This window comes from Bos grunniens, chromosome 10, assembly GCF_055505025.1.
Source record: "Bos grunniens cultivar Pamir isolate PY7600 chromosome 10, Bosgru_T2T1.0, whole genome shotgun sequence".
NCBI lineage: Eukaryota > Metazoa > Chordata > Mammalia > Artiodactyla > Bovidae > Bos > Bos grunniens.
Genome location: NC_141174.1, coordinates 23,170,466 through 23,192,946, shown reverse-complemented (window position 1 = coordinate 23,192,946; position 22,481 = coordinate 23,170,466). Strand labels below are relative to the sequence as shown.

The window sequence follows — 22,481 nt, the reverse complement described above, 5'->3', positions numbered from 1 at the left end:
TGGGGAAACGGAGACCTAGCCCAGGTTAAGATGACTGTGCCAGGTCACTAAATATATTTAGAGCCACCTTTTAACTTCTCTTACTCCCACTGAGGGCTTTCTGGTGGTTCAGTGTAAAGAGTCCATCTGCCAATGCAGGAGACACGGGTTCGATCCCTGGGTCAGGAAGATCCCCTTGGAGGAAGAAATGGCAGCCCACTCCAGGATTCTTGCTTGGGAAATCTTACAGACAGAGGAGCCTGGTGGGCTACAGTCCATGGAGTTGCAAAGAGTCGGACACTGTGACTAAACAACAACTCCCACTGGAGGTTAGATGAGAGGTATTTGTGGGGGTCTTAGATGTGTAGGAATGTTTCCAAATAATGATTCTGGTCTGCTTCCCCAAACTCATGCCCACTGTCTCAAGATCCTTAGGCTTGAGTTCAGTTCTCTCTCATTTTCTGAGTCAGGGCAGAAGAGAGAGGCAAATCAAAACCAGAGAAATGTTTTGAGCTTGTGCAGGTCTCTGTGGGCCAACAGGACAGTGAGCCAAGAAGAATGTGGCTCCCTCCTCATTGGGTAGGAGCAGGGCTGAATTCTTTCATCATCCTCTAGAGGCTGTAGGGAGACTTCAAGGGGTCATTTGGAATAGAAATTTTCTTGATCAGAGTTATATTAAGGAAAGTATACTGAAGGATGCATCTTTGTGCCCTGAAGTTTATGGGCATTTTTGCAGTCGCTGCTTCCGCAAACCCTTAGCTCCTTAAACCAATTATCCAGGCCTCCATATGCAGGGGTTAACACTCCCAGGAGACCAGAGGTGCCTATACCAGCATCGCTCCATGGTGACTTGTGAGTCTCCAATAACATCCACCAGCAGTGAGCCCATCCTGGTGCCTGTCACACACCCACCCACCCCCACACACCCACCCACACACACACACACACCCCCTGGGTGCCAAAGGTCCCTCCTCTCCTCCTGTCATCCCACTGTGTCCAGCGAAGCCCCACTCGGTACCTCTTTGGGGGCAGACTCAGATCTCTGGGCTCCTTCCTGAGTCTGCCCCCCAACTCCTGCTGGATTTCCTCAGCAAATCTTCTCTGCCCTGAGACTCCTTGAAATCATATGGGATTTACTTGGCAGGATTCTCTGACCTCTTTCAAAGACCTAGATTTCTTGTTTACTGTAGTTTCAATCCTCTAAAAGCATTTGGAATATTTTCTTCATTTCCCTCTCCCAAGGTATCTATTTGGTCCCAGGCAGGCCTCCCCCAGTGCCTTTGGGGGTGGGGGAGGATGCTGAGACACTGGGCCCCAGCCACTGTCCTTTCCTTCACCTCTGCCAGGGCAAAGACCAGTGCTGGGCTGACCTTTCCTGGCCAGGCCAAAAGAGAAGGCTGTGGAAACCCGCACGCCCCCACGGCCGTCCTGCCCTCTGCGGCCACAGCTGCTTGCCCTCCCCGCCCCCTCCGCCTGCTCTTTTTCTCAGTGATCCTCCACGCCGCTGGTGCCCCAGCGAGCCGCTGGGAACAGAGGTCTGTTTCCCGCCCCTGCACTGGCCTCGGCTCCCCACACTAGAACATTCAGGCATCAATGGGAAACAGCAAGATCTGTCAGCATCGCCCCTTTCTTCGGGGCTTTGAGGGCCACATTCTCCACGGCCATCTGTTCCCTTTCACCTCTCTGGACAATGTTGCTTTTTAAAGCCAGGGATTCTTCCTCCTTTATCTCCTCCTATCCCGCCTCCCCTTCTTCTGCGTTCCCACCCTTCCCTGCCCCCCACCCCATCATCATCTCTCTCTTTGCCCAACCCTCTGAAATGAGCTTCTCTGAAGAGAAAACTTGCCCTTCTTCCACACAAAGCTGTTTTACAACCCCTATGGGTTTTGGAGTTTTTATTAAAAAAAAATTTTTTTTTTGAAGTGAGAGTTAGCTGCTTTTAAACTTTGTGATTGTCTCGGATGGGGGGGAGCTATTCTTTTGATAGGGATGAGAATCGAAAAACCTTTCAGTCATGCCGAAAGAGAACACAGAATAATAATAAGTGTTAGGTTCCTGCTGGCAGGCACTTGCCTCTTTCAAGAAGGAACTTGATGATCAGTTTAGAGAAATGTTTATACCCTCGAGGTGTTTCCACCATTTATTTTATTATTATTTTTGTTGTTTCTGTTGTGCTGTTTGTATTTGTTTTCTTTTTTATTTTAAGTCCACGTGTCTTGTGCTGTTTTTAATTTAGAGGCAGGGCTGCTGCAAAGCGGGTGCTGTGTTCCCTATGGCCCTGGAGAGCTGTGTCCACTTACAAAGATGCTTGGTCTGACAGGAGGCCAGTGTTGTCTAGGAGAAGCACTAGGTTCTGAGGTTCCAGGACGTAAGAAGGAGTGTTTGTCCAAGTACTGACCTATGACTAAGCGTGTCACCTTAGGTATGTCACCTTCCTTAAGAGCGATGGTGATAAAATCTTAAAATGCTGATAAAAATCTTCGACTCTAAAAAAAATGCTTAATACGTGACTCTTGTATTTGTACTGTGACGCTGTTTCATAAACAAGATGTGTCTATGGTAATGTCATGAAAACTTTATGGGCCATCCTTGACTATGGATGTTAGAATAATCCACTGCTGGGATCAGACTCAGCTGCTGCCATGGGAAGTCAGCTAGAACAGGGACTCCCAGCCTGGACTGCCTTTCAGAATCATGGGCAAGGCTGGAGCAGGCCCTGGGGCTGGACTGTGAGGGTTTGAATCCTCCCCACCACTTACTAGCTGTACAGATGTGAGCACAGTTTCATCCTCTGTAAAATGAGGGCGGTAATAGTATCCAGCTTCATACTGTTGAGATGATTAAGAGAATTTTATCATGTAAAGCGCCTGGAATCACATCTGGCATGTAGTAGGTACGGGTAAATGATAACTGTGGTTGCTGTCTCGGCATGCATCTCACAACTATAGTAATATCTGCAGTGCAGTACAGACGAGAAAATGGGCTGGTTGCCTCCTGTGGGTCTCTTCTGACTCTCCCACACTTGCCTTCTGCTGCTTTATTTTTTATTGTGCAGTTAACATTGAGAAAAGCACTAATGCAATTATCAATGGGATTGTAATGATGATTAACATAGCAGTTCCACTTGGCAATGTCATAAAACACAGCAACATCCTAAGATATACACAAAAGACATATGATAATGTTCTTCTGGCAAAGAAGGTGAACCAGATGTGGAGATTATAGTCACAGAAGGAAAGCCAGTCATGATTTTGGCAACTCAGGTTATTTGACATATTTTCAGTTGAAAAGCTACAGAATCTGGAGATTTATTTTTCTTCGGTATCAGTTTCGAGAAACCTATCATATGACTAAGAGTTTCCCAACAACAGGGAGAGAACGCTAATCAAATATGCTTTTCTAGTCAGGTACAGTTGACTCTGAATAAGACATTAAATATTATAGTTTAACGTGGAAAAGAAAATGAGTAGAATATTTAGAAAATGGGGTAAGGCAGCCCAATGAGTTTTCTCTTCCAGAGGGGGAAATGAGTGGTCATTGTTGTGGTACCTTCTAAATGGCTGAAGTGACTAGTTTGACACCTGGGATCAAGTCCTTACTCTGCCACTTGCTAAGCAACCTCGGGTAATCACTGAGTCTCCCTGTTGATCAGCTTCCTTCTCTAGAAAATTGGCATCATCATGACATCTCCCTCATAGAGATAATGTAGGTAAGGTATTGAGCCTCCTGCTCAGAAAGTACTAGTCATGCCCAAAAATGTTACCTGGTAGTCAGTCCTTTACCATAATGCCTTATATCAGCTGACCTCTGAGATGGGAGACAAATTACACCAACCCAGTCGTCTTGGTCATTTTGCTGAAACTGGCCATTTTCAGTAAACCCATAGTTCCAGCCCATAGATAAACAGTGGCCTTCAAGGAAGAAGGAAATTGCCTTGCTTAAGAACTCATGGTTTGAAGATGTGGACTGACAGCCTGCTGCCACCAAAACCAGTTCCCCTGATTGAAATAGCCCTGTTAGCGTCAGCACATTCGGTTCATCAGTTCCCTTTCCCTTCACGAGCCTGCTGCCCGAAAAGCTGTGCTGCGCCAGGGACTGGGACACTCTCTTGGAGGAACCCTTGAGGAAGTTAAAGCAAGGTCGTCTCCATTGCCTAAGAGCCCCTACATCCTAGCGGTCTGCACGTGGTTCCGACCCTACAGCTTGTGATCTGGGGGCCACTGTGAGTTCCTGTCACAAATGGGATTTTCCCTTCCTCGGCGGCTGCAGTTTATTTTGAGCCTTGTGTTGGTATGACAGGCATGGGGACAGCCCTTGTGTACGTGTGCGTGTGTGCACGTCGCAAAGTAGGAGATGTGCAGTTGCTTCTATCCTAGCCTTGACTCAGGAAGCCCAGCTCCAAATGTCAGGGAGACACAGGCTGAACTGAAGGAACGCAGCAGCCAAGCTGGGTTCACCAGTGTGGGAAGGAAACCTGAAGAACCTTTGGGGTTCTTGTGTAAAACTCAGGGTGCGGTGGGTTCTGAGATTGCCTCACCAAGGATTCAACAGTCTACTCCCCCACCGCCCGCCCCCTTCTTAGAGCCTTCAGGGGCAACAAACATATGTGACGCCAGCATTCCACTCCCTCCCACGCATGAAAATATCCTGATTTCTGTCATGATCACTCTACTTCCCAAAGGGGTGTTTAAGGTGGGGCCGGAGGAAAGCATAACAATAAATCTTCGCACTCTGGGCAAGGTGATAATTAGAAGCATTCCCCACGATGATATGCTCTCAGATGCCCAAAGGGAAGCAACTGGGACAGCAGGAAGTCGCAGAATACCTGGGCTTGGGCCCCAGCTCTGCCTCTGACTAGGTGGGTTTCAGGAGTCGGGTCACTTCTTTGTTCTGTGAAATGGGAATAATGATTGCACCAATGTAGCCGCTTTGAAGGAAGCAGTATGTATTAATGCACTTTAACTTGGATTCACTGGATGCTCCTACGTTCCCTGGAGTTTTCCAAGCACCTCAGGGCGTCTGTCTCCAATCCTGTTTCATTCTCTTTATTTTCTGTTTCTGTTCTCACGGAAGAAACAAAGCGGGGAGCTTGAACTCTGAAAGCTGAGCTGTGTTTGGCCTCTGGAAGAAATGGTGGTCAGGGAGCCTGACTGAGGACCTTACTCAGGGTCTCTGCCTGCGTGGGGACCTGGGCCCCTTTACTTGCCCCGTCCTGTTTCATGCCCCAGACAGTCAGCTGCCCCTTCTTCACTTTCTGAATTAGGGTCTTGGGTGATTATTCTGACAAGCAGTTTAACCAGATGAATTATAGAATTTCTAAAGAGCATTTACTTCTCTTCTCTACCCTCCTTGGAAAACAAACCAAAGGGCATTCACCAGAATGTTGCCTTCCATGATGAAAAGCTGCATCATGGGGTATTTAAGTAGAGATTTTCATAACATTTGCTTCATGGACTGTCCATGGGTCTGAGAAACCTACAGTTAAAAACCAAAACAACAAATGCCTAATATGTAATTTCGTTTTCAAACGAATGATCTGGGAGAGCATTTTGAAAATGCAGACCTCTGGGCGATGACCGCTCAGAGATCCTGACTCACTAGGTTTGGTATGGGGTCAAGGATTCTGCATTTTTTAGAGTGGTTTGCCTGGTTTAGGTGATTCTGCTGCATAAACACACATATGAAACAATGCCTTTAGTTATTTCTCCAGAGATCTAGTCCTGTATCCTGATTTCATATCTACCCAGGTCTTCTCATAGGGTAGGCCAGCCTATATTTTCACGCTGTTTTTTTTGGTAGAAAAATAATTCAAACCTATAAAAAAGTTCTAAGGAAAGTATAATGAACTCCTACATATCCTTCCCCTAGATTGTAAACATTTTACACTATTCATTTGATTTCTTTCATATTACTATTGTCTATTTTTTTATAATATTAATTTATTATTGTTATCTTTGCTAAACCATTTTAGAGTAACTTTTAGACATCATGACCCTTCATCTCCAAATACTTCAGCACTTTCCTTTTAAGAACAGGAACTTCTTTGACATAACCACAATACAGTGATCTCACCCAGGAAATTAGTGCTGATATAATACCATTATCTAATATACCAGCCATATTCAAACTTTGCCAGGTGTCCTAATAATGTCATTCACAGCAATTTTTTTTCTGATCCAAGAGCCAGTTCAGGATAACACATTGTATTCAGTTGAAATGTCCTTCTACATTGATGATCTTTTTTAAGCCACTGCTGTTTTCATAGAAATATTTTTCAAAAACATATTTCCTGATAAACAACAACATTTTCCCTCCTTCTCTCATTACTTGCAAAGAGCCAGTGATCCAGTGTCAGCCTGAAGCAAAAGCAGACTTACCTGGGCCAAATTCTGCATCAGCTGAGGCCTCGGGAAAAGACTCTGTCTCCTGGTCCTGGGTTTGCCCTGTAAGCTGATTTCCCAAAGACAAACCCTGTGACTGTTAGTGTATCCCTTTGATCTTTAATCAAATGGGCTGTCACCTGGCTTACTCACTGTCCAGACTAATTCCTGGGCTATGAAAAGCTACTAAATATTATTTTGCCATGGTTTTTAATAAACCTTAACTGTAACCCACCAGGCTTCTCTATCTTATGGAATTCTCTAGGCAATAATACTAGAATGGGTAGCCATTCCCTTCTCCAGGGAATCTTCCTGACTCAGGGATTGAACCTGGTTCTCCTGCATTGCAGGCAGATTCTTTACTGACTGATCCACCAGAGAATTCTCAATATTCTTGCCTGGAGAATCCCATGGACAGAGGAACTTGATGGGCTATATAGTCCATAGCGTTGCAAATAGTCAGACACTACCGAAGCAACTTAGCACACATGCGTAGTTTTTAAATCTGCCCAGGAAAAGTGACCAATAAGTGATATGCCACTTTAAAAACAAACAAAATAAGTAAAAAAGTAAATAAAAAATAAAATCCTTTTTTAAAGAATATATAAATTCCAAGCAATGTTGAAAAGGGAAAAAAAAAAAGATATGTGACTTTTTACCCTTCCCAACTTTCTCCAAAGGCAATGCACATACCTGAGGGTGATCTTTTTCCAGAAGCCAGGACTATTTTTGTTGTTTAGTTACTAAATGGTGTCCAACTCTTGCTACACCATGGACTGTAGCCCACCAGTCTCCTCTGTCCATGGGATTTCCCAGGCAAGAGTACTAGGGTGGCTTGTCATTTCCTTCTCCAGGGAATCTTCCTGACCCAGGGACTGAACTGCGTCTCCTGCACTGGCAAGCAGATTCTTTACCACTGAGCCACTATAAACAATCAGTAATCAGGATAAGTTGGCTGTATTCCTTCTGCTTCAGCAAGAAAAGAGAGTCATCTGAAAATGAATGGTCAAAAAATGAGATGATGACCAGATATAATACCTAAGATTTACTGCAATCTGGCTCTGATATCCTCAGATTCTACAGAGTAGAAAAGCAGAACTCATACCAAGATGGCTGATGGGCACAGTTTGAGGAATTCACAGCAAACAGATGGGACACATTTTTGCAGAAGAAAGCCCATTTCACATAAGTCATCTTCCTGCCTTATATTGAATGACACCTAAATTAAGAGGGGAAAAAAAGCCTTTAATTTCCTTAAATGATTGAGTTTGGGGATTTTTTCCCTTTGTTTTATTTTGCTGGCATTTACTTAAGGATAGCATGTGTTTTCTCTAGTGAGTGAATTTATTTTTATTAAAGAGTTTTTCAAAGGGTCAGGAGATGTAGCTAGAGGCCACCATTCAGAATCTTTTTTTCCCCTTAAATAGAGGCTAGCAGGAGGAAAACTGTGTCATTGGAGAAAACGTTCAGGTTCATGGGCTCCTGAGCAAGATGGAAGCTGAGCTAGATGGGGCAGATTGCTCCTTTCTATTCAGACATCCTAGTTCTGTTCTTCTCAGGCCTGTGTTTTCCTAGCTGTCTTTGAGGACCTTTCCGATTGTCACTGCAAACATAAAAGCCCTATGCAGTATCCCCTATAGAACTTCTGGTCGGTAAATGAGATGGGTTCTGGAAGGACCAGTATTTCATAGGGTGAGAATCCTCATCCCAATTCTGGACATTTCCTACAAGATATCTCTGTAGGGTGAACCATGCATCTTGGTTGGCCCCTGAATGGTCCTGATTTCTCTCTTTCATCCCAATATATTTATTGAGATGCCCCCATTTCATTTTCTAAAGCATTCTGGTGGGATTATAGCCTACATGAACCACTCTGAGACTATGGGAAACTTAAAGTATTTCCTCCCCACACAAAAACCAGTGGACTTGTTTGAGTGGTTTGTGCTGCTGCATAACCACTCTTTATCCTAGTGATTAGCTTAACTCTGCGTCTCCCTTCTGCTGTGGAGGATTGCCCCATCTCTAACCCTTGCATTCCAAAGGTTCTGATCATCCCACCTTATCTTGTCTTCTTCACATTTCTTACCTTCCTCAGGAATGAGCTTTACAGAAACTTGGACAAGACTGGGTGTGTTCTGCAAGGAAACACTCTGGACTGCATTCCCCTTTTTCACCTCTCACCAAGAGACACTGAGAATGAGATCCTCTGTTTTCTCAAAATGCAGCAACCTTATTCTTTACTCAGGCCGAAGGTCTTCCTCAGTGGGCAGATGCTGTTGAGGCAGTTATTGTGTGGTTTTATGCCTCAGATCCTTTATTTGTAAATTTGAAAGAAGACTAATAACTTTAAAGTATTTTGAGAATCTCGAGGCTCAGAAGATTATAAATAACAAGAGATTTTTTTTTTCCTCGTCTAAAATGGCAGCACAGATACTGTGGTTACTTACTTAATAGATAGCGTGTGGTCCCCAGGCCATATGCAGCTGATGGGTTTTTTCCAGTGTGCTATTTATAGAGCTAGATCAGAAATATCACTTCCGTTGGAACTTGACCTACAGACCATCGGCAATTTTAAAGACCCAAGGAAGTAGAGTATATGCTAAATACAGCTGGTTCACAGGTTCAGTTAGTGAAGCACAAGCCGCCAAGGAAATAAAGTTTGCTGGAGGACAGATGTCTGAGCCTGTCTCAATCACTTTTTATTTAAATTAATTTTTATTGGAATATAGTTGCCTTACAGTGTTGTGTTGGTGTATACTGCACAGCAGAGTTAATCTGCTATATGTATACACATATCCCCTCCCTTTTGAATTTCCTTCTCATTTGCCATGTGGCCTTATGGAACTTGTCAGTCGTCTTGAATCCTTATTCTCAAATACCCTATCCTCTGTAGTCTTCCTCCCTCTTTATAGACAGCCTCTTCAGTGTAGGCTGCTGAAATTCTGGCTTTCTGCGTCAAATAGCAAAAGAGCTCACGATCCATTAGCAGAAGTAACTCAGGCTACTCTGGGAAGCTTCGGAAAAAGATCTAAACATTTCCCTACTTCATCTTTCTATTGAGGCTAAACAAGATTCTCAGTCACTTCCTCACTTCAAATGAGTGACCCAACAACAACAACAACCAAAAAAGCATATGCTGAAGCTCAGCAACTTCCACGGGCCTGGTTTTAAACAGGGGAAACTGAATTTAATGAACGATAATCCCTTTCTAATCCCTACTCTCTCACTCAGACTCCCATCTTTAAGCTTTGTTCTTATGAAGTTGTGTTTGCTGGGATTTGGCCACTGGCCAACACATGTTTACCCATCAAAAGGTTTTAGTAGGTAGGATAGACTAAGAAAATCCCTAGTCTGGGGAGAAATCTGCTCTTAGGAAAAGGAGCCCACATCTGCACTCTTCAGTCTTAGATGAGTGCTGGGTGGGGCGCAGACATTGACAAACAGCACACTGAGTACAGCAGTCTCAGACTTCCTGGAAAAAGTAAGGTCCAGAATGAGGAACTAATTTCTTGCCATTAAAATACCATAGATTCAAAGTTCTTTGTACAGGCGGGAACTTTTGAGATCATTTTGAACAACCCCTTCTTGTCGTGGATGAGGAAATGGAGGCTCAGAGAAGTGAACTAACTGCTCATTACCAAGGTCTGCTAAGATGTTCTCAGTTACATCATTCTCTTCTCCCACCTGGTCTCATTAAAAGCCCACAGCTAGGGACTTCCCTGGTGGTCTAGTGGTTAAGAATTTGCCTTGCAATGCAAGGGATGCGGGTTCTACCCCTGCGTAGGGAAGTAAGATCCCACATGCCACAGAGTAGCTAGGCTGGTGCACCACAGCTAGAGAGTCCACGTGCTCTGGAGCCCATGTGCCACAACTAGAGTCTGTTCACCGCAATGGAAGTTCCCACATGGAGCAACGAAGATCCTCCGTGCCTCAACTAAGACCGGACACAGCCAAATAAATAAATAAATATTAAAAAGAAATAAGCCCACAGCTAAGTCAGAAATAGAATTCCAGGGTCCTGTCTTCCAGCCAGCCATATGCCATCATGCATCATATAGAACATGTTTCAGATGTGAGGATGAGAGATCAGAAAGAGAATGTCAACTCCAGTGGTTAACAACACCATCCCCTTCCCCGAACTTATTTAAGGACTGAAAACATTTGTATTTTCATCCTTTTTTGTTTTTTAAAATTTCCTCTTTCTAGTCTCAATAAATTGTCTTTCATTTAAAGGGGCAGGAGAGACCTAATGTCCAGAGGAGCCAGCCCTCTCTGGCCATGAACTTCTCCTTCCCCTCAGTTCCTATTCTGGGAGTCGCTGCTTTGTTTACATTTTTTTTTTTAAAGCATGGAAAAGTCTAGTCTTTTAAAGTTGACCTTTTGCCACAGGGCACACTTTCATGTTATATTCTGGAGATTCCATTTGACTTCCCAGAAACGCTTAGCATAGGAGTCATAAATTGCAATGTTTTTAGAGAAGGAGTTTCCTCATTGAAAGCGCCCTCAATACTGACACTGGTTGGTACCAGAAGCCCATTACCTTTTTGGAAATCAAGGCTACATAGCAACCTGCTTATCCTCCTCCAGGCTGATTGCACAAGGACTACACCCTCCGTGCAGAGCCGAAAGAGAGAGAGAGCGAGCGAGCGAGCGCGAGCGCGCACGCGCGAGCAAGAGAGGAAAGCAAGCTTCTTGCCTTGTAAGAAATTTGTCTTTGTAACCACTCCCACTCCAAAGGAGTAGGGGAATGGATCCAGAGATAGTAGTCATGAAAGATATTCCAGAATCCAAATCCTGCTGTTTTAACCACTTCATTACTGAGCTTTACTAGCCTGCCTCATTGTAAGAATAAAAAAAAAGTACTAGATGATTAAACTTCTTTTCTCCCTAGAATATTATCTTCAGTGTTTGATCATCATTGTTCCTGTCATTTATACATATCAAGTATCTTCATCTAAGGGTCATCAAGAACCTTTGGTTTCCTGGAGGCAAAAATTATTATTCACATTTTACAGATGGATAAGCAATCACAGAGAGAGGGTATGCTTTGACTTACCTGAAAGTGTCTCTGAGACAGTAGAGGATGACTATTCCCTCAGTCTTTTTAAAAGAGATCTGGTGATGGTGGTTTAGTTTTAAGTCATGTACAACTCATGATCCCATGGACTGTCGCCTGCCAGGCTCCTCTGTCCATAGGATTTCCCAGACAAGAATACTGGAATAGGTTGCCATTTCCTTCTCCTGGGAATCTTCCCAACCCAGGGATCAAATCCCCTATCTCCTGCATAGCAGGCGGATTCTTTACCAATGAGCCACTAGGGATTCCCAAAGAGACGTGACTTCGGTGTAAATAAATTAGATTTTCTGTCTGGAGCTTACTCAGGTACTTCTATAAGCTCAGTCTTGTGACCATGAAAAATTTCCAATAATGAAAATATTTTTAAAACCCAGTTCACTTATTTGATTTTTTATTTGTATTGGGATCAACCAAATTCTAGTACAATGAAGTCATACTGCCTTGGCAGATCTAAATATCACAGTCATCGAAAAGGAGAGAGGGAGGGAATGCCCCGATTTTTGTACCTTCTGCTAAAATGAGCTTAGAAAAGATTCACATAGCTGTTTCCTGACCAATTAGGTCATTGGGCAGGAAATCACCTTTTCTGAAAAGCCAATAAGCAGATTCCTTCTACCTTAAATTTCCTATAAACAGCATTAATGATCATCTATGCCAGCCCTCACACAGGAATGCTTAAAAGTCAAAAGACATTAGAGACCACTGAGTTTTCTAATTGAAAATAAAATTACAAATTTATAGTAACTGATAGCTTCCCCACTTTCCTTTCTCAAGCCATGCCACCACCTGTAACCACTCTTCGATTGTTTTTCCATATTCAGAGTCCTATTAGGTGAAATAACTTTTCAGTCTTCACCAGATTTTTTAATCCTCCAACCAGAGAGGGTTAGTTTCAGGCCACCTGATTTGCCTGAATCCAGTTGCTGGGCCAGTTGAGTGAGGTTAAATAACTTGCCACGCCAGGGCACGTAGTGTCTTTCTGGAAACCCCTTGCCCTGGGTTATTGCTGTACATCAGAACAGAGGAAGCCGAGTGTAGGGCCTGAGTGACGCACAGAGTTCAGATGAGTTGATAAGATGCTCACAACATACTTCCATCAGTGTCTTCCCAGAGATAAGCCTCTGGGCTCTTCAGGCCCTTCCCAGCCACCACCACCCCACCTGCCCCAGGCTGGCAGAGTGGCCAGCTATTTGACATAATGAGCCTGCTGCTGCTGCTGCTAAGTCGCTTCAGTCGTGTCCGACTCTATGCAACCCCATAGACAGCCTCCCACCAGGCTCCCCCGTCCCTGGGATTCTCCAGGCAAAAACACTGGAGTGGGTTGCCATTTCCTTCTCCAGTTCATGAAAGTGAAAAGTGAAAGTGAAGTCGCTCAGTCGTGTCCGACTCTTAGCGACCGGATGGACTGCAGCCCACCAGGCTCCTCCGTCCATGGGACTCTCCAGGCAAGAGTACCGGAGTGAGGTGCCATTGCCTTCTCCGGCATAATGAGCCTAGAGAAGGCTAATTGGAATAGTGGTTAAGACCCAGTCATATACCTGCTACTATATGTAAAAGAAATTACCAACAAGGACCTACGTGTATAACACAGGGAACTCGACTCAATATTTTGTGATCACCTGTAAGGGAAAAATGGAGAAGGCAATGGCACCCCACTCCAGTACTCTTGCCTGGAAAATCCCATGGATGCAGGAGCCTGTGGGCTGCAGTCCATGGGGTCGCTGAGGGTCAGACACGACTGAGTGACTTCACTTTCACTTTTCACTTTCATGCATTGGAGAAGGAAATGGCAACCCACTCCAGTGTTCTTGCCTGGAGAATCCCGGGGACGGGGGAGCCTGGTGGGCTGCCATCTATGGGGTCGCAGAGTCGGACACGACTGAAGTGACTTAGCAGTAGCAGTATAAGGGAAAAAACCCTGGAGAAGAAAATGGCAACCCACTCCAGTATTCTAGCCTGGGAAATCCCATGGACAGAGGAGCCTGGCGGACTATAGTCCATGGGGTCACAAAGAGTTGAACATGACTAAGCGACTAACACATTGGTAAAGGAAAAGAATCTGGAAAAGATATATATAATCTGAATCACTTTGCTGTACACTGGAAACCAATACAACATTATGAATCAACTATACACCAAAAAAAAGACTCGGCCTAGTTTTGAACCCTGGCTCTATCATTAACGAACATGTGACCTTGGGAGAATTACTTATCTCTTACAGCCTTGGTCTGTTGATAGGGATGATGATATTACCTACCTCATAAGGTGGTTTTCAGGATCAAAAAAGATGTACCTAAGATACAAAGCTCAAACAGGGTATAAGCCCTCCTTATTTAAAGGGCTTACCTAGTGCCTAGTTTATAGTATTATACTTTTAAAATATTGTTTTTCCTTATCAACTGTTTAACGTTTAACATTTCCCATTTCCTTATCATCTAAGGTCCTGCTGTTATTGCTCTTGTGGTGGCTTAGCATTTGTAAACACTCCTGAAGATATAGCTCCCTAAGCTTGCCCACTCAAGGTTTCCACTGGAAAATTTTCTCTGGTTATTGTTGCTCATGGCCTTGGGTTAAGGACCCAAGCTTACCTGTCTGACAAGCAGCCAAGCATGTGGGTCCTTTTCTAAAATTATGTTTTCATTCGTTTAGGGACATGGAATTCTTTAAATAAGCACTGCTGCCTTTTATGGCTCTGACCCCTGTAAACATCTTTTGGACCCGGGCAACACCTACAGTTGTATCACCACTTTTTTTTTTTTTTGAGTGCGTAACTCATTAGCAACTCCTCAGTATTCACATGTAGCTCTTCCTTGGTGAACTTTCAAATTCAGGCTCAGTTCCTCCTATCACTTAGTGGGCATCGGAGCCACAAGCTTCTAGAGTTTGCTTGAAAAATGTAAACCTATTAACTTTGGCTTAAGCAAGATCGGATTAAGAATGTAAATCTGCTGCTAAAACAAATATATAATAGTTCAAAGTTTAATAGTAATAACTTATTGACTATTTAACCACAGTTTCTGAAGCATCTTTTGGGTCTTCAACCTTGTGAATCAGGCACACTAATATAAATCAGACTTGGACTTGATCCTCTTAAAATATACATCAGAGGTGCTAAGAAAAGCACACAAGTAGCATGCCACAGGATAGAAAATGGCAGCAACATGAGAGCATAATATAAAGTGTCATGGGCATTTGAAGGAGGAAGGCATTATTTCTGTGATGACCAGGGAGGTGGCGTGTAAGAAGGAGTACTGAAGATGATGCGTGGGCATGGGAGGTGGGGCACACGAGAAAAGAGTGATTACATTGGAGCAGACAGAGTCTTTATGAAGTGGAATGGAGGGAAGACGTGCACAGAGGCAGGTCGGACACAGCTGCACGAGCACCAATCTTAGGAATTTAGAACTCTTCAAAAGAACTCGGGGGCCGCCAAAAGTTTCTGAGCTTGCTGCTCGTAAGTGGAAGGGCAACACGCTTAGCTGTGTGCCTGGGCAGCTGAAACAAACAGTAGAATAAAGGATGTTTTCATAGGGAGAAACTCAGAGCAGCATGGTGACTGCAGCCATCCCCAGGTGAAAGTAATGTGCCTCTGATCTAGGATGGGGTAGAATGAACGGATGTAGGTGAGACATTTACAGTGACGCGAACCTGACTTCACAGTTTATTGAAACTGAGAAGCACAGGAGAGGGAGACATTTTTTAAATGGAACTAAGGTTTCAAATCAGATTAACTAGAAGGCCAAAGAAGGAGGAGTAAATTTATACAGGAAGCGTATAAGCTTGATTTGAAGATACTGAGTTTATAGTACCCAAATTCATCATATTAGGCCTGCAGATCTTGTCGTTGAAAATGAGAGACAGGGGCTGAGGTAAGTGGGACACTAAGACAGAGGCTTAGAAGTCATTCCCTCTGGGGGTGTCATCCTTGTCAACAGTGAGGACATCCCGCATGGAGCAGACATTGCAAGCTTGGTGGGAATGAGTCATTTAACATGTTTAAAAATTGTTTTAAATAAACCAGCATTTTCCAATCAGAAGATTGTACTTAAAGTATTAGTTTTTAAAATAAGATCAAAAGATATGGGGACTTCCCTGGTGGCTCAGACGGTAAAGCATCTGTCTACGATGCAGGAGACCCAGGTTCGATCCCTGGGTTGGGAAGATCCCTTGGAGAAGGAAATGGCAATCCACTCCAGTACTATTGCCTGGAAAATCCCATGGACAGAGGAGCCTGGTGGGCTGAATTGTCTGATTCACCACCATCTCCACTATTCCCCATCATCTCCTAGCACTTAATATTAGACGGAAAGTGGATTAATAATTGCCTAGGGCTTCAAGACAGGAAGGACGGGCTGCAGGCTTATGGCTAAGAGATCTGGAGTTTCTTCTGGGGGTGATGAAATGTTCCAAAGTTGATTGTAGTGATGGTTGATCAACTCTGAATATAGTAAAAACCATTGAACTGTACACTTTAAATGGGTGGATGGTACAACATGTGAGTTGTCTCAGCAAAGCTGTTTTGTAAAAATGCAAGAAAAAGGAACACCAGTGGCTATTGTCCTTGCAGTGTTGGCTTTCTTATAGCAGAAAATACTTCTCTGTTAGTGTGTCTCGATCAAAAATGGGGGAATGAAAGACGGACTGAGAGGTCCATGTATTTCAAGAAAAACGGGAGAGAGTACATCTCTTTGTGGTAGTAAAGACTTTTCTACGGGCTAAGATGCAGACACTTGGTCTCTTTATTAATATACATTACCTTCCTAGCCACTGAAGGCATGTGGGTGTTAGGGAAATAACTGCTCATGACCAGTTCTCCGAGATCCACCCACAACTAAGGAGAGAGAGAGAGGAAAAGCAGAGAAGGAAAAGGAATACTCAACATGATTGATACAAGGAGAAGCAAAGAGGCTAGTATATTGGATGCTGGAAGAAGCTTTATCAAATGCTGACAAGAGTTCAAGGAGGATGGAGACAGAGAAGTCAGGAGGTTACAGGACCATCCATCCAGAGAAATGGGGCCAGAGAGATGCAGATGCAGATGACAAAGCATTCAGAACACCTAGTCCTGAAGTTAGCAGTGTGATCAGATCAGCACAGTCCAGATTATTTGTTTTCAAATTAATTCATTTGTGTTTTGAATTGTATATATGATGAACCAAGGTCACCCTAAATTTTATTCTCTCCTTCATTAAATTCTCCCTCAATCTGAAACCCCAGATTTGTTGAAGCCCTAATGTGGATGATATCCAATTCCCATATCTGCTTGAACCAGAGAAAAATATGTGTTGTTGTTGTTTTTTTAACCCATGGCTTCTCACCATCGGCCCTGTTGTATCTGGGGCTGGATAATTTGTTATGTGGACTGGGCTGTGCATCACAAGGTGTTTAACAGCATCCCTGACCTCTACCCTCTGGACACTATAGCACTCATACCTCCATACTGCCCACAGAATCATTTCCAGCCTAGAACCACTGAACCACATTTATCTGTTGCTGTATTTGAGTCCAGGAGTTATCAAATCCCCTATGAATATGCAGTGGAGGTGAGGAATAGATAAAGGAATTAGATCTGGTAGACAGAGTGTCTGAAGAACTATAGATGAGGTTTGTTACATTGTATGGGAGGCGGTGACCAAAACCATCCCAAAGAAAAAGAAATACAAGAAGGCAAAGTGGTCGTCTGAGAAGGCCTTACAACTAGCTGAGAAAAGAGAAGAAAAAGGCAAGGGAGAAAGGGAAAGATATACCCAACTGAATACAGAGTTCCAGAGAATAGGAAGGAGAGATAAGAAAGCCTTCTTAAGTGAACAGTGCAAAGAAATAGAGGAAAACAATAGAATGGGAAAAACTAGAGATCGCTTCAAGAAAATTGGAGCTATCAAGGGAACATTAATGCAAGGATGGGCACAATAAAGGACAAAAACAGCAAAGACCTAACAGAAGCAAAAGAGATTAAGAAGAGGTGGCAAGAATACACAGAAGAACTGTACAAAAAAAGATCTTCATGACCCAGATAATCATGATGGTGTGATCACTCACCTAGAGCCAGACATCCGGGAGTACAAAGTCAAGTGGGCCTTAGGAAACATCACCATGAACAGAGTGAAGGTTATGGCAATCCAGCTGAGCTATTTCGAATCCTAAAAGATGATGCTGTTAGAGTGCTGCATTCAATATGTCAACAAATTTGGAAAACTCAGCAATGGCCACAGGACTGGAAAAGGTGAGTTTTCATTCCAATCCCAAAGAAAGGTAATGCCAAAGAATGTTCAAATTACCACAAAATTGAGTTCATTTCACACATTAACAAAGTAATGCTCAAAATCCTTCAAGCTAGACATGAATCCTTCAGCAGTACATGAACCAAGAACTTGCAGATGTACAAGCTGGATTTATAAAAGGCAGAGGAACCAGAGATCAAATTGCCAACATCCATTGGATCATAGAAAAAGCAAGAGAATTCCAGAAAAACATCTATTTCTGCTTCATTGACTACGCTAAAGCCTTTGACTGTGTGGATCACAACAAACTGGAAAATTCTTAAAGAGATGGGAGTATCAGACCACCTTACCTGTCTCCTGAGAAACCTATATGCAGGTCAAGAAGCAACAGCTAAAACTGGACATGGAACAATGATTTCCAGCCATGGCTGGGAACCCACTGGTGCTGCCTCCTGACCAAGCACTCTCACCAAGTGCTCGCATCCCTGATGGGGTTTGTGGCCCTGTTTATTACCATTCTTATGTCCAGGTGTGGGCCTGATTCCCTGTGGAAACCAGGGCTTCCATCACAGGGATTTTCCCTAAGCACAGGGTTAGGATCAACGTGGTCAGTAAATGTGCAAATGAACATTTTTTTAAAACACCAAAAAAAAAAAAAAGGGAAAGGAATACGTCAAGGCTGTATATTGTTACCCTGCTTGTTTAACTTCTATGCAGAGTACATCATGTGAAATGCTGGACTGGGTGAGTCCCAAGCTGGAATCAAGATTGCCAGGAGAAATATCAACAACCTCAGATATGCACATAATACCACTCTAATGGCAGAAAGTGAAAAGGAATTACGCAGCCTCTTGATGAGGGTGAAAGAGGAGAGTGGGAAAGCTGGCTTAAAACTCAATATTTAAAACTCTTAAGCTCATGGTGTCTCGTCCCATTGCTTCATGGCAAATAGATGGAGAAAAAGTGGAAACTGACAGATTTTCTTTTCTTGTGCTTCAGAATCACTGTGGATGATGACAGCAGCCATGAAATTAAAGGATGCTTCTCTTTGGAAGAAAAGCTATGACAAACCTAGAGAGTGTATTAAAAAGTGGAGACATCACTTTGCCGACAAAGGTCCATGTAGTCAAAGCTATGGTTTTTCCAGTAGTCATGTTCGGATGTGAAAGTTGGACCATAAAAGAAGGTTGAGTGCCTGAGGAATTGATGCTTTCAAACTGTGGTGCTGGAGAAGGCTCTTGAGAATCCCTTGGACAGCGAGGAGATCAAATCAATCAATCCTTAAGGAAATCAACACTGAATATTCACTGGAAGGACTGATGCTGAAGCTTCAATACTTTGGCCACCTGATGCGAAGAGCCGACTCATTGGAAAAGATCTTGATGCTGGGAAAGATTGAGGGTAAGAGGAGAAGGGAGCAACACAGGAAGAGATGGTTGGATGGCATCACTGACTCAATAGACATGAGTTTGAGCAAATTCCAGGTATAGTGAAAGACAGGGAAATCTGGCATGCTGTAGTCCATGGGGTTGCATAGAGTTGAACATGACTGAGTGACTGAACAACAACAAGCTTAAGACCATGCAGAGTTGGGAGAACACCCTGAAAGATGGTGACCCAGAAAAGAGGACCAATTCCTATTTCACACAGAGGGTGAACATGAGATGATGCCATGAGCAGGCAACAAATGAGACATTCAAGGCCTCATTTTGCTTTAGTTGATTCAGTGGACTTCGGCCTTTTGGTACTTGATCCCCTCATTGGAAAGAGATAGCATTTTGAGGACACAAGACAAACTACAAGTCCACATGCCCCCTCAGGCTAAGACCCATTTCATGGCCCAGGGCCAAAGTGAACACAGGAGCTTGGAGGAGACCTCAGAATGTGCTCCAGATGAGAGTCAGTGCTGACTTCTAAGTGATGGGACTTGTAAGCCTGCTGCTAACACAGAAAAGGGAGAAGTGCAGGAGTGGGTTCTTTCTAGTTATGTCAAAAGAGGTCAGTGATGCTCTGGAGATGTCAGAGGGTAGCTGAAATGCAACTTGGTATAGACTAGAAAGTCAGATAAAGTTTACTTCAGATCCTCCCCCTTATAGGAAAGTCTTAGAAGGTAAAAGAATGTTTCTCTTGGAATAAGAATGTCTAATACAGATTAGATATGAAATGATGAGATCTTCCAGATTCCTCTTTGGGGTTCATGTGTGTTCAGGTTGGAAAGGCATAGAAATTTTATATACATATGCCATCATTTCTATATTGATAAGGGAAACTGAATTAAGAGTCTTATCAACCTGGAAAAGTCTTACAACTTTATTAAACTAAGACTATTTCATAACAGGCTCGTATTCTGTGTCGTCAAGTTATGCCTTTCTGCCGTGGATGTTGAGTAGCTTGATTTATTATTAGCGATGGCTCCAACCTGCCTTGCACTGTAACCTCTTATTGATATATAACTCTGTTATCTCTGAGCCCAATGGTGGTTACTTTCACTGAGGCTGAAGGAAACCCATGCTGGTTTTTCTTTTTAGTCTCATATTCCTTAAGCCCTTGCTTCCTTCTTTCCTTCATCAACTTTTGTAGTAGTGACCTGGGCTCCCAAGTGCTGTCTGAGCAATGAGCAGTGACTGGACTTTTGCTTAAGACCATGATGAGACTGGGTGTCCATAAGCATGCTTTCGTTCTGTTTCGTTTCAGGCACTTCTGGATCTAGCTGTTTGACAGCTGCGCTAGGAAACACCTGGAGTCACAGTGTGAACACCCGGCTGATTCTCCAGTACCTTGGTTCGGAGAGAAGACAGGTGAGTGCTTTGACAATGTTCTCTGACTGTCAAGGTCAGAGAACAAGATGTACCAGCAGTCTGGGTGTTCATCTTCTGAAAGCATTGGCCATGCTGACTGTCCTGGGCCAACACTGTCAGAGGGTGGGTAAAGAAACCAGTCTCCCTACCCACCTCAATAGCAGTTCTAATAAACTGGGAAGATAAGTCACACACAAGGAAAAAAATACAAAAAATAGAGCGTTGACCCCTGATTTTTGCCAATAGCTTGGTGAGTGACCAAGGTTTCTACCCCTAAGGGATCTCCAACACTCTACCTCTAAAGGGTGAATAAATGATCATTTCTCTTAGCTAGTAGTTGTTAAGGGCTAGATTATTTGTGTATAAATTAAATAACGATGATGCTTTTTCTTGAGGTTAGGATGTTTTGAAATCCTTAGGCCACACAGACTCTGCTAAGTGAATACACTCTTCTCCAGATCCTGGGTACTTTTGCATTAACTCATAAACCAGTAGGTTAAAGTACTGAATGATGCCAGAAATTATCCAAAAGGATAATGACTCTCTCAGAACTCTATTAATTCTGTCTATCCTGGACTCAATTCCCCACCTGTATCCAGAAAGGTTACTTTTTACATCTTTCTTAATTCCCCCTCCCACTCCAAAGAAAGGAACACCACAGTTTGACCCTTTCCATGAAAAGTTTCATAATTAGGAAGTTTATTTTTCCTGATATCTAACCTCAACTTTATCCTGCTATGTGGACCAGGCTCCATCTTGACTCTCCTACAAGCGGGAGAAAGAAGACAGGGGGATTATCCTGTTTTGTTGGATGGGGCAGAATTCAGAACCCAGACTTGCCCATCTTGCTAAATATATAACAAATCCAAGTTATTAATGAAAGAGGCATGAAGTATCATGATGGTGGTCCTTTCTGGAGAAGGTGGTAGGAAGGGAGTTGTTTCCCTTTACCTGCATTAAGTAAACTGGCTGTTTTTCAAGGAATCAGGAATCGTCAAAAACAGACATGAGTCTTTGCCTGTTGCAGACATGACTTTCTGAGTGCCCTTGGTTACAGACCAGAGACTTCTTAGTTTGCTCGGGACTGTGTAAATAACATTCCAGCTCGATGATTGAGTCGGCCATGTTCTGAGAAGATAGAGCTGCTTGTTTTCACTGAAGGGAACATTCTTGAGTGTTCAGGCCCTGGCCTGCTCATTACCTCAGTGATACCTTTTCCCTGATGACGTAAGTACTCTGGGTTCTAAATCCATTACTTCTCTTTCAGTGGAACATGTTAAAAAATGTTCCGGTAGAACCCAATAACCTTTGGTTTGTACCTTAAGTTATAAATCATGTTAAATAAACCCTGTTTACAGCCATCGGGGATACCATTAAGGATTGTCAAGCACTACTACCTAAACTCTAATTTGAGAAAGCAAAATTGCTTGTGTGCTTTCATTTTCATGGATCCTTAACTTTATGCCTTCAAAACTTGCAGTTTATCTCTGTTCTTGATTTTAGATGGTACACACAGATTTTTTGATTCAGTTTATTGTATAGGGTACCATGGATTCCAGGTTCCCAGATCCCAGTTTTAGTAATTCTACTTAGCATTTATTAGTAAATAAAGAGGTCAGAGCCACATTTTTCTTTTCCTTTTGTTTTAGTAAATTAACTAGTCATGTCTAGTTTGTCAGTGTCAACAGGAAGTAGCAGGCAGGCTACTGTTATTTGGTGAGTGGAGGGTTTGGGTGGCTCTTGGTTCTTGGCTCATAAGGTCAAATGCAGGCCACTAGTCACAAGAAGAACAGAAAGCAAAGCAGGGATAGATCAGTGACAGTCTATCAACTCCTATCCTATTAGATAGGTCAGCAGCGTTATCTTAATCTACAAAGGACAACTTGTTACCATCATTACTAATCCGTCGAGTGGACTTAATGTTTTTGAATCATGTTTGCACACAATAATCGGAAATTAAAGTAAAATATGACCAGTGTTAAAATGGCCAACCCAAGCAAAAGAATGTACATTTAATTAATTTATA

The 22,481-nt window shown here is 43.2% G+C and overlaps 1 protein-coding gene and 1 non-coding gene across 14 annotated transcripts in view; both read left to right on the top strand.

Annotated features, from left to right (window-relative positions):
- The window catches only part of RAD51B (RAD51 paralog B), a 738,822-nt gene that overhangs the window by 545,466 nt on the left and 170,875 nt on the right, over window positions 1-22,481 (top strand). For 11 of the 13 annotated variants that reach the window (XR_015134112.1, XR_015134116.1, XR_015134113.1 and 8 more), the window contains one exon: window positions 20,352-20,455. Coding sequence is in view for 9 of the 13 variants with exons in the window: in XM_086320092.1 (XP_086176218.1) it covers window positions 20,352-20,455 (104 nt within the window). In the remaining 4 variants the exon portion in view is untranslated. Of the gene's footprint in view, window positions 1-18,656; window positions 19,059-20,351; window positions 20,456-22,481 lie in introns of those variants that run through there. The other 2 variants (XM_086320103.1, XM_086320096.1) reach the window with 2 other exon arrangements.
- TRNAR-ACG (transfer RNA arginine (anticodon ACG)) lies at window positions 15,526-15,597 on the top strand. The gene has a single exon. It is a non-coding gene; the product is annotated as a tRNA-Arg (tRNA).